This window comes from Carcharodon carcharias, chromosome 16 (genome assembly GCF_017639515.1).
Source record: "Carcharodon carcharias isolate sCarCar2 chromosome 16, sCarCar2.pri, whole genome shotgun sequence".
Classification (NCBI taxonomy): Eukaryota; Metazoa; Chordata; class Chondrichthyes; order Lamniformes; family Lamnidae; genus Carcharodon; species Carcharodon carcharias.
In genome coordinates this window covers 3,894,652-3,907,463 of record NC_054482.1, presented here as the reverse complement: position 1 = coordinate 3,907,463, position 12,812 = coordinate 3,894,652, and the positions used below count along the sequence as shown (strand labels likewise).

Here is a 12,812-nt window from a genome sequence, read left to right as displayed (position 1 = left end):
CCAATCATTACAGGACTGCAGAGTTTTTATTTGGTCCATTGTTTGTGGGATTGATTAGTTCTGCCCATAGCATACTGCTTGGCTATCCAGCGTGCTTGCAGTCCTATGTTGTAGCTTCACCAGGTTGCTAACTCATATTTATGTATGTTTGGTGCTGCTCCTGGCTCCACACTCCACATTGAACCAGGGTTGGTTCTTTGGCTAGATAGTAATGGTACAGTGGGGGTTATTCTAGAGCATGAGGCTATAGATTGTGGTCAAATATTGTTCTGCTGCTGCTGATGGCCAACAGTGCCTCATGGATGTCCATTTTTTTGCTGCTAGATCTGATCTGAATCTATCAGATGGTAGCATGGTGGTAGCACATGCCACCATACTACCACCAGTGGGACTTCCTCTCCGCAAAGACAGTGCAGTGGTCACTCTGACTGATTGGTGAGGATGAGGCAAGGTCAGTCCCCCCCACCCCAACCTTGTATTGATTCTCTCACCATGTGTGGCAAGCCGAATCTGGCCGATATATTCTTCAGGACTGGGCAAGCTTGATCAGTAGTGATGTTACCGAGCCACTCTTGGTGATAGACACTGAAGTCCCTCAGCTGGAGTACATTAGTTGAGGGAGGGCATTAAGTGGAAATCAGTAAGAAGTTTCCTTGTCCACGTTTGACCAGAAATTGCGACTTCATCGCGGTCCAGAGTCAATGTAGGGGGGTAGTTGGGTGGTTGGGGAGTCAGAGGGGGAGGTCGGGGGTGACGTGGAGGTCAGTTGTTTAGCTACCCAGGTGTTAGACTAGGTTTTAATCTGCCTAACATTTTCTGGGTAACTATTCAGGTAAGTATCACGGAACTGTCCAGAGTTTCCAAATCTACCTCAGAGTCAGAGACGTTCGCAGAGGGTCCCGGGGAGCAGGGAAATTATCCATTGGAAGCTTAAGCTTCCTGGGCAGTTCCCACGTAGGTCCACACATCAGGACTTCCACAGAGTGCACTTTCACTTGTGCATCCGGTTTCTGACGATCCGGAGGCCGGAACATTTGGCCCACCTTGTTGAGTGGAGTAAGAAGATAGAGGGTGAAATCCTCTGTCAGGAGAGTAGAATTAAACAACTGTTCAGGGTAGAAACCCTAGCTGAAAAGAGAGAGTGACGTGAAATTTTGTTGATCAGAAATGATCAGGGAGCGAGGAGGGGCTTTGCCAAGAAGGGGGGTGAAAAGTTGCTGTCAACACGCAAAAAAACTCCATGTTATAGAATTATGTATCCATTAACCCACCACGAGCAAGACCACTGGAGACCCGGTAGTATTATATACAATTCTCAAGTATACATTCTTAACTCTGTTATTTTCACACACTAGTTAAAACTGGCATTTGGAAATATTTGGACAACTAGAGCAATGTTTATATTGGTGTTTATAGTTTGCACTTGAAGTCTTCATGCATTTTTGTCATCAGTGTAATTTGCAAACATACCAGTGATTATATTAATGATTCTGAAATATTTCTCTCTCTTTCAATCTACAACCCATTTCCTTAAATGCTGTCTTCCTCTACAACGGGGTATTTTGGTGACTGATTCAGAATGGATGATGCTGAAGCCTGTTTTATCCTTAGCAGTCGATATGAAGTTGACAGGACAGCTGCTGTAAGTTGTATTTATACAGAATTGAAATTTATCATGCACTTTACAAAAAGAAAGAAGGGATGGATGAATGTGAAGTTCATTTAGACTTTCAGCTGGACCAAACCTGATGGGCCAGGTGACCTTGCCTCCATGCTGTTCTTAGATTAATCATCTTTGCCCATTGTAATTTAGGAAGGTTTTTGACAGTGTCACATTTGCGGACTGGTCAGAAGATTAAAAGCTTGTGGGATCCAAGGGAAAATGCTCGATCCAAAGATAAAAGCAAAATACTGTGGATGCGGGAAATCTGAAATGAAAACAGAAAATGCTGGGAAAACTCAGCAGGTCTGACAGCATCTGTGGAGAGAGAAACCGAGTTAACGTTTTGAGTCCATATGACTCTTCTTCAGAGTTTTTCCAGCATTTTCTGTTTTTATTATGCTCGATCCAAAATTCGCTCAGTAACAGGAAGCAAAGGGAAATGGTTGATGTATTTTTGTGAACAGAATGCTGATTCCAGTGGGGTCCCTCTTTCTGTTTCTGGCGTATATATTTAATGATTCAGAGTTAAATGTAGGGGGCATGATTAAGAAGTATGCAGCTCATACGAAAATGGACCAAGTGTTTGTTAACGAGCAGCGAAACTGTAAAATGTAGAAAGGTACCAATGGACTGGTCAGGTGAGCAGAAAGGTGGCAGATTTAATTCAATCCACAAAAATGTGAGGTATTGCATTTGGGGAGGGCCAACAAGGCAAGGGAATACACAATAAATGTTAGGATACCGAGAACGTAACAGAACTGAGGGACCTTGGAGTTCATGTCCACACATCCCTGAAGGGAGCAGGACAGATAGATAGCAGCACTGTGGGTGTACCTACACCACAAGAACTGCAGCGGTTCAAGAAGGCAGCTCACCCACCACAGTCTCATGGGTAACTAGGATGGGCAATAAATGCTGGCCCAGCCCAAAACCCCCATCCTGTGAATGAATTTAAAAAAAAAAATAAAGTGGCTAATGAGGCATACTGGATACTTTCATTTATTGGCCGAGGCATAGAGGCAAGGTGACCAATTCTTATGAAATAAAATAAGGGACACTTCAGCTCTGCAACTCAGGGTGGGGTGGTGACTATGAGAGCAGGGGGGGGGTGGAGGGGCTGATGGCCAACGTGCTCGCAGAAAAAAAAATGAAGACCAAGGCAAGAGAAGAGTGCCAGGTGCAGTCTTTCACAGGCTGCCCTAGAAATAAGGGACAAAAGACGTTCCTTGAGGGACGCGGCACAGTCAAAAAAAAGGGGCAATCCCTTAGAATAAGGTACAGTTGGTGACCCTGTATCATAGAGTATAAGAGCTTGAAGGTTATGTGAGGACAGTGAAAAACACTAGTTAGACCCCGCCACAGTATTGTGCGCTGTTCTGGTCACCACGCTTGAGAAAGTACAGGGGAGATTTATAAGGCTGTTGTCAGGAATGGAAACATTTAGCTATGAGGCAAGAATGGATAGGCTGGGGTTGTTTTCTTTGGAACAGAGAAGGTGGAGTGGAGACTTAACTGAAATGTGTAAAATTACGAGAGACCTAGATAGAATGGACGCCGTATGGGAAGACCTATTTCCATAAGCAGAGAGGTCAATAACCAGGGGGTCAAAAATTTTAAGTAATTGGTGGATGATATTTGAAATGGATGATATTTGAGAATAATTCTTTTGCACCCAGAGAGTGGTGTGGATCTAGAACTCACTGCCTAAAAGGACGGTAGAGGCAGAAATGCTCAATACTTTAACAAAAATCTTGGATATGCACTTGACATTCTATAAACTACAGGGCTCTGGGCCAAGAGTTGGAAGGCGGGATTAGACTGGGCAATTTGATTTCAGCTAGCAAGGACATAATGGACCAAAGCACCGCATTCTGTGCCAGAAACCTTAGATGGGCTGGATTTTACTCCCCTGCTAACATGTTTGAAGGCTGGGGGCAAGAAAAATCCAATGAGTGCTGTGCTGCCACGTGATGCTGTGGGGAATAGAGAGCTTCCAGCTATCTGATTGGCCGACAGCTCTCTGAGGTGGGACTTCCTTTCCAGAAAGGGGCAGAATCCCCATTGCCAGCTGCTTAACGTGCTCAATGTTAAATGGCTGCAGGACAGCCATTGGGAGCAAGGGTGGGCTCCTACTTCACCCCCTCACCCCCAATGTTTTGGGTGGGATGGGTTGGGGGCCACGGCACCCGCTAAATCTAGTCCAATGTTTCTATGTAGTTTAGAAGGCACAAAAATAATGCAACAGTAAATATGTATTACAATCCAGACTGGTAAAAACACACTGCTGTTCAAGACATTTTCAACTATTCTGTCAAACAAGAAAAGGTGCAGTGTTTTGTGAACGGTTCAACAATTCTGATGAAAAACAAAAATCACTTTTCATAAATTAAGTTTGGAGTTTGAGTATTTTTCTCCAACTTTACAGCTGTTTATTTATTCATCTTAAGTGTCAATCCCCAGCATGTACCATTTCTCAACTGAGAAAACAGATGGATCCTGTGCATTCAACAATAGTATTCTGAAATTACCTAGAAGGAATTCCAGCCCGTGAAGACTCCCCTTCTAATCTTCCATGCCCCCCTTTGAGAAATATCTCTCCTATCTTTGTCAACTCCCTCAATGGCCCAGCTAAAATAGGGTCTTTCCATATTTCAAATGGAGCACAAACTTAACTTCAGGCTGTGGTTAGCAGAATATCGGTTAAAAATGAGAGATCTGTATTGACATTACATATATGAATTTTATGGTGCTTTTACGTGAACAAAACACACTTCTTTGTTTCAAAGTTCTTTGTTCCTCAAAAGTTAGCCCAGTGCTTGTATTGTTAAGCAAGGCTCTTTTGCCATTATTTTCCAACAGAGGAAATGTTTTTTGTATATCCATAGCCAAGAGATTACAATTTACAAGTTCTAAACCCTATCAGAATATAAGGAAACATCTAGGAGGGAAATTGGTCCTTGTGACAGGTTTCTTCATAAAGACAGGGCTGCAAGGGCCAATTTCGGAGTTCAAAGTCCCACACCCAGTCTGCAGCTGGGGGGGACAGACACTGCCATATCGACAAATATTGCTTCTTAAGTATTCGTGGTGCTTGCCTACGCCCCTTGGATACATAATTGAAGATCTGAATTGCTGTTTCAAGATCCTTTTTTAGGAACATGATGACACAGGCACCAAGCCTGTTTGGATCACCATTACATGCTCTACAATGTGACCCTCTTAAGTTTTTTTTGCACATCTAGATTTGAAACCACGAGGAGCAGTTGTGTTTCCTACCCGCCACCCTCTCCCCACCTTCCACCTTCCACCCACCAACCAGCTTCTATAATACTATTCCAGACCACTCTCACACCAGATGCAATCTGACAACTTGTCCTTTAAACCGATTCAGACTCTTACTGAATTATTACTTGAAAATCACTTTTCAAACTACTTACTTTCATGCTAATAAAAAAAATGCATATATTTGATTATATTAGCATAGCTTGGTTTAAATTATCATTGTTGGCATACTCAATTGTGACTGGAATGAAGAATCTTGGATAATTATTATCTTTGGTTATGTTTTTGATCACCGAACATTCTTTTGAAACAAGACGAATTACTACACTTGGCAAAGGAAAATAATATTTCTCTAAAGCTTAGAGTAAAAGTATAGGAAGAGAATATATTATTATCTTTTGAAATGGCTTAAAGTTTGTAATTTATCACAGAATTGTTACAGTGCAGAAGGAGGCCATTTATGGTACCTTTGCTCACAGTAAATGGAAACATAAACTTTTCATCTGTCATGATTTTGCTTGATTATTTGAATGGTTATGCAGATGGGAAATTGCAACTAATGGAGCATTGTGAGATTAAATTGTGATAAATGGTCTCCGTTATCCTAATTAAATTTGCTAATGCTTTACTTTTTTATCTCAAAATGATTATGTATCCATAGAGATCAGTTCCCTGTGGGTCTTCCAAAAGGATAGTGTAATCTATTCAAATGACAGAGGTTCCTTAATTGTATTGTATAGTGCAGAAATTACATTAAAATTTTGACTTCCAATTCCAATCTTCCTGATGGAAACTAGCACTGAAATTTTCTATGGAGCTCATTGGCCAATGCTGGAATGTAAAAACCGATGCAACTGTGGTGCACCAATAGGGTTAATAGTGATTGAGCTGCTGCCTCATGCCAAAACACCTAACTCATAGAATCTCTTGCTTCTACACTTTCTCTTGCATAAAAATTTCCATAGATTTTAATCTATGAACAGGGCTATGCCCATTGGGAAGGTCTTTCAAGCTGTTTAGTTATTATGAACACTTAGAGGTGAAGTAAGTTTTTGAAAAATTTCAGGTGCAGTGAGATTGATTGCACTTTGATTAATTATAGCACAGGTGTCAAAAAGGAAAATTTATAAATAGGAACTCTTATCAAATGCCAGAAATCTGTTGCAAACATATCAAGTAATTTCTGGCCTTGCAGCAACTAAATTAGCGGGTGTAAATCTTTGTCAGTGTGTTAGTCGTGTAAATCTATGAAAATGCCTGAGCTGGATTTGCGTGTGCTGGGTTGGGCTCTGTCAGTGAATGGCAGAAGATTGTGGTGGACATATGTAGAAAAATTTGTATGCAAACAAATGAGGAAATTCGTGCATGATGGTGTTTCAGCATGAAACTGGAAGAAATTGGTTACAGGCAGTCTTTTTCACAGAAAACAATGACACAATGGCTCTTGAACACCTTGGCTATGCCATAAGGTTCCAGGAAATTACACAGTAGTATTTTCTTTTTATATTACCAACAAATTTGGCAAATTAAAATGTCTCACTGATGACATTTAATGAGAGACTCTCATTTTGAGTTACAGTAGCTATCAGAACCTGCTGAAGTTTAACTTATGCATCTTTATTTCCCGATGGAAAACTAAACATTGTTTACAGATTTCAGCAATTCCCACATTATGTTATACATATTCATGAAGAGGGCAACGTTTCCAAATTCTGTGTTTCAGGGTAATTTCCAATTGAGTTTATTCATGAGATGTGCATTGGGCAATATTCTATCCCTCAATCAATAATTATTCCTTATTTACTTTAGTTTCGTGAAACCTCATTTCAGTCATTTGGTTGCAGTCTGAACCGTAACTTAAGGAGCTGAAACAAAAAGCTATTGATAATTCATTCTTCGTCAGAATTTGTTGTACAAAGAGGATCTTAAGAATTTATTACAATGAGAAACATTGCAGATGTTCAGACCCAGTTTGTTGTATTTTAATCTAAAATAAAAACTCCTGCATATTTAAATCTACAAGTGTTTTTAAAAGAATGCCATCTACTTCCTTTGGTTTTAACCATCTTCATAAAAGACAGATTACACCCTATGAATTGGAAAGGAAACATTCCCAATATGGCTTTCTCAGCTGCAGTTCTGACATAATTAGATAAACCACTGAGAGTAAAAATATGAATAAACAACAGATGATGGCAGAAGGAAAAGCTGCTTTGCTGCTACACTATTTTACCACGGTACAACAATAGTTCATTCATTCATTCATTCATGCTCTGTTGGAAGGCAGGTCCTTGGCTCATTGTCTGCTGATGCTTCATCCTTAGCCATTTCTCATGGCAGCTTTTGTCAGTGGTATTTGCCACTATCTTCCGCCCTTAGAAGCAGGGTGAGAAGGCAGGTCCCAAGTCTACCTCAGCCAGAACGGGAATCAAACCCACGCTGTGGCATTAATCTGAACCCACATACTAGCCATCTAGCCAACTGAACTAACTGGCCCTATACAACAACAGTTACTGATAGCAAACGGATCACGTTGTGGTTCCCAGAAGTTCAAAATATTCACACTTTTAGACTCAAATGCTGGAGCTTCATTGAATGCATTTCTTGCAGTTCTCCTTGTGGTTGTTGGACTACATTGTTGTTCTCTAACCTGACTGTAGTATAGCAGTGAGTGATGTGGCATTCTGGATATATATGTATACGTGCGCATATTATTATAGTTTCTAAAACTTTTGAATGATGCAGCAATACAGCATCCCTTTCTTTAAAAAAACATAATGCCTCTATGTAACTATTCCAATCATTCTCTTTTATATATATATGTAATGTCCAAACTAAGGACGATTGGCAATTGACTTTTATAATTAAACTGTACACCTTACAAGTCTTCATATAGCTTGTTTTCTTTTCTCAAAACATGTTACACAGTATCGCATAGGTGATGGAATGTTTGCCTCCATCTTGCGGATTTGGTAGTCATCACTCTTGGTGATGAATTGGCACATTGTACTGGCGATGTTGTGTTACACCTGCATCATATCTGGGCATGTTTCTGGAAGCCATTAAAATGTAAACCATCTTTTGGGGACATTCCATTGAAGAGATGTTCAGAATGCATTAGATCACTAGTGAAGTTAACACCTAATATTATTTACATGTTTACAGAAACTGAGATACAGTAGTCGCCTGGACTTGCTGCAAATTAGAGTCCCACACAAAGATGTGTGTGAAGCATACCACTTTATGACAAGAAGGTGCAAATGGCCGACATGCATCCCCACAGTCAGTCTAGGATGCGAATATTACAGAGGGAAGCCATCTCGCCTAGCCAAAGGAAGACGTCAGGCGGAATTTTACGGCCCCCTTCGCAGCAGGAACGGGGCTGTAAAATGTGGTGAGCCATTCAAAAGTCCGTTGACTTGGCGGGACCATAAACTCCCGCTGGCATAAATTTCCGCCCATCATCTCCGATTGACCAATGTTACCAGATCGCCGACTGTGTTTGCTGTATCTTATCAAGCCATCTCCTGGATTACTTGCTGAGAGGGCATCTGTCCCTCTTCTTCCCATCTCTGATTTGTTTCAGTTTTGGTGGTGATACATTCATTAGGCCGAGATCTTTTATCTCATATGATATTAAAGCAAAATACTGCGGATGCTGGAAATCTGAAACAAAAACAAAAATGGCTGGAAAAATTCAGCAAGTCTGACAGCATCTGCGGAGAGGAATACAGTTAACGTTTCGAGTCTGTATGACTCTTCATCAGATCTCATGTTTTATCTCATGTTTCTTATGTGACGACAACCGAGTTAGGGCATCTGCTAGTGCCATTTCTCTTCCTAGCTTGTATTTCAGAGTGAATTTGTAACTATGAAGCTTGCACAGTCTTGCTGGTGCTCTACACAGATTTTTCTTGTACGTCTGTTTCAGTAGATGATGATCACTCTCAACTATAAACTTTCTCCCAATTTCTTACATCTATACTTGACTGTCACAAACTCTGCTGGCATATCTGATCTCAGCTGAAGTTAGAGCTGATGCCAATAACATCAGTTTTCCCTCTTGTAGAAGGACAGCCCCAAGTTCTTTTGTAGAAGCATCTGCTTGCAGAATTTCTCTCTGTTGTCTACTATTTCTTTGAGTTTATTAAAACCCCTCTCATGTGACTCTGACCACTTGTACTCAACATCTGCTCTCATCAGCGTTCATAGGTTTGCTGTGTGTTCTGACATATGAGGTATGAAAGAATGCACGCACTGGATCAAGCCATGGAAACTTCTCAGCTCTTCCTCGTCTCTTAGAGCTTCCAGTTCAAAGATGGCAGTGACATTTTCAGGACTCACCATGACTCTGTCAGGTGTGTACACCATTCTGAAGAATTGGCATTCTTTTGCCTTCAAATGTCTTTGTTTAGCTTGATCCCAGCTTTCGTGATTCCCTCCATGCTTACCTGTAGATGGTAGTCATGATCTTTTCCATCTATCTTAATGTTGAAATGGTGCTGCAATAGAATACATGCTTTGGGTTGGTAATTAAGCAAAGCTGTATCCAATTGGAGAAGGATTAGGGAATCATTGTAGGAGTGTATAAACCAGTTCATTCTGGGTGTCTGGGAGGAACTGGGAGAGACCGTGACTTTATTTTGCTGTCTTGGAAATAAACCAGTTTTAAGGTACAAGCTAGTTTCAAGTTTATTTTACCTCAACATACAATTTTTGGAATTAACAATCGACACCACAGATCTGGATATCATCTGATATGCCAACTGCTGCTTTGCATCTCTTGTATATCTCATCTACTTTCTGCTGGAATGCATCCTGGTTCACTTTAGGGCCAAAAGATAGACGCAGGAATTGGTATCTGCCAAATTAGGTACATTGCACTGTCGAATAGATCTTTGACCAATTCCATGCCAGGAAAAATCTACTTAATTGCAAATAAATGTATGCAACCCTTTCTGTTGAATGAACTGTAAGGTTTAATAGTTTACAGTCAGGGTCAATACTTATGATCCATGTGGCAAGACCAAAAAATAATAAATTTATATCCAGTTCCACGATCTTCTGTTTGATCGATGTGTTAATCATGTTCAACATAATACAATAGCAAAGCAAGTCCCCCAATCTCAGTAGCATGTTAAAAGCACAAAATCAAATTGTTTTCCAAAGTAAATACTGATTTGTTCACGGCTAGAGCATTGGCAAATGTTAAATAATTTGGATCTATTGTGCAAGTTGACCATTGCAGGACAAAAAGTGCATTTTCCAAAGTTTCTTTTCTTACACTTCTCATTTCTCCAGTCTCCATCTTGAAAAGATTGATTCATTTACATCAGAATTGTGACCCTGTGTGAGTTTTTTCACCCAGATTGTAACCATGTACTGATGGGAAAATGCTGGTGTCATATGATTATTTCTAAACAAGAAATCAGCCCTTAACACCACCCTAAGCTCTTTTCCATAAAAGTCACACTCTTAAATTCCTGAATGTTTTAAATGTGTTAGAACATAAGCAAGGGTGCAACAAGAATGATGGTATTGGCTTTCCAAGGGAACATATAGTTTGGTTTGCCATGAACAGAAATTTCCTTAATCTCTTGATAGCTGTCTTTTCAAAGTTAATCAAGTGGAAATTTGGAATATGTATTTACTTAAAACCCTCATTACTTCCCTTTCTCTGGTTACTTTACCTATCAATATATTGCTATGGTTCCAATAGTTTAAATTGAGGTTTGAGAGTTTTTTATAGAAAATTATCTCAGAGTAATGAGTAACAGACCCCCCTCCAAAACAAAAACAATTAATTTTGTGTAAATAAGCTCCTTCAACAAAAGAGTGGGCATCAGGTTAGCAGTGAGATTCACCTGAACACTGCATTTCATTGTAACTCCCTCACAGGATTGGGGGTGTGTATGTATTTAGAACTGGTTATCGCTACGCTTGTCGTAATTGTCTTCCATTTCATCTTTCCACTTCTGTTCATAACACTGAAGAAGACTAATATTTGTTGCAATTTTTTTTTTTAATCCAGGATCACCAAACTATTCTGAGGGCCTGGGCTGTCAAAGACTTTGCACCAAAGTGTCCCCTCTACGTTCAGATACTGAAACCTGAGAACAAGTTCCATGTCAAATTTGCAGGTAACTTGTTTAGAGAAATTGTACAGTAAGTTGCCACAAATGTAATAAGGTGTTACTTCTGTCAATTTGGTTCATGCTTTTAACTCAGTAACTAAATTTTTCTTTACTTTCCTCTTACAGAAATAATGGTTTAACTTTGGATTTCTTGCTAGACGTTGACATATAATGTACTATTTTCAGTTATAATGCAACTTCAAAATACTGCAGCCAACTATTTGATTGGGAGATGTGACATAAGAATTGGTAATGTTGCCGGATGAGTAATCCAGAGGCCCAGGCTAATGATTTGGGGACATGGGTTTGAATCCCATCACTGCAGCTGGTGGAATTTGAATTCAGTTAATAAATCTGGAATTAAAAAGCTAGTCTTAATAATAGTGAGCATGAAACCATTGTCACAAAAGCCAATCTGGTTCACTAATGCCCTTGAGGGAAGGAAATTGCCTGGTCTGGCATACTTGTGACTGCAGACCCACAGCAATGTGCTTGACTCTTTAATGCCCCCTGAAATGGCCTAGCAAGCCACTCGGTTGTACCAAAACTGCTACAAAACCTATGAAAAGGAATGAAACCAGACCAATCACCCGGCATTGACCCAGCACCGGAAACAACAATGGCAAACTGAGCCCTGTCAACCCTGTAAAATCCTCCTTGCTTATATCTGGGGGTTTGTGCCAAATTTGGGAGAGCTGTCTCTCAGACTAGTCGAGCAACAGCCTGACATAGTCATCCTCACAGAATCAAACCTTACAGATAATGTCCCAGGCACCACCATCACCGTCCCTGGGTATGTTCTGTCCCATCGACAGGACAGACACAGCAGATGTGGCAGCACAGTGGTATACAGTCGGGAGGGAGTTACCTTGGGAGTCCTCAACATCATCTCCCCACCCCATGAAGTCTCATGGCATCATTGTCAAACATGGGCAAGAAACCTCCTGCTGATTACAACCTGTCTTGCCCCTCCTCCCCCCCCACCTGTTGAATCAGTACTCCTCTATGTTGAACACTACTTGCAGGAAGCACTGAGCGTGGCAATGGAACTGAATGTACTTTAGGTGGGACTTCAATATCCAGCATCAACAGTGGCTCTGTAGTGCTACTAATGACCGAGCTGGTTGAGTCCTAAGGATATAACTGCTAGACTGGGTCTTTGGCAGATGGTGAGGGAACCAACAAATAGGAAAAACATACTTGACTTCATTGTCACCAGTCTGCCTGCTGCAGATGCATCTGTCCATGACTGTATCGATAGGAGTGACCACTGCACATCCTTGTCAAGACAAAGTTCTGTCTCCACATCGAGGATACTCTTCATTGTGTTGTGTGGCCCCTTGCTAAATGGAATAGATTTTAACAGATCTATCAACTCAAGACTGGGCTTCTATGAGGTGCTGTGGGCCATCAGCAGCCGCAGAATTGCACTCAAACACAATCTGTCCCCTCATGGCCCGGCATATCTCCCGCTCTACCACTACCATCAAGCCCGGGGATCAACCCTGGTTTAATGGAGAACGCAAGACAGCATGCCAGGAGCAGCAGCAGGTATACCTAAAAATGAGCTTTCAGTCTGGTGACGTTACAACACAGATTACTTTCATGCAAAACAGCGTAAGCAGCATGCGATAGACAGAGCTAAGCGATGCCACAACCAACAGATCAGATCTACGTTCTGCAGCCCTGCCACATCAAGTCATGAATGGTGGTGGACAATTAACCAATGAACA

General features: G+C 40.9%; 1 protein-coding gene across 3 annotated transcripts in view; it reads left to right on the top strand.

The window, feature by feature from the left end:
• kcnt2 (potassium channel, subfamily T, member 2) overlaps window positions 1-12,812 on the top strand; it is a 789,028-nt gene that overhangs the window by 390,084 nt on the left and 386,132 nt on the right. For all 3 annotated transcript variants that reach the window (XM_041208210.1, XM_041208209.1, XM_041208208.1), the window contains exons 12-13: window positions 1,579-1,642; window positions 10,977-11,085. In XM_041208210.1, coding sequence (XP_041064144.1) covers window positions 1,579-1,642; window positions 10,977-11,085 — 173 coding nt within the window. The remainder of the gene's footprint in view (window positions 1-1,578; window positions 1,643-10,976; window positions 11,086-12,812) is intronic.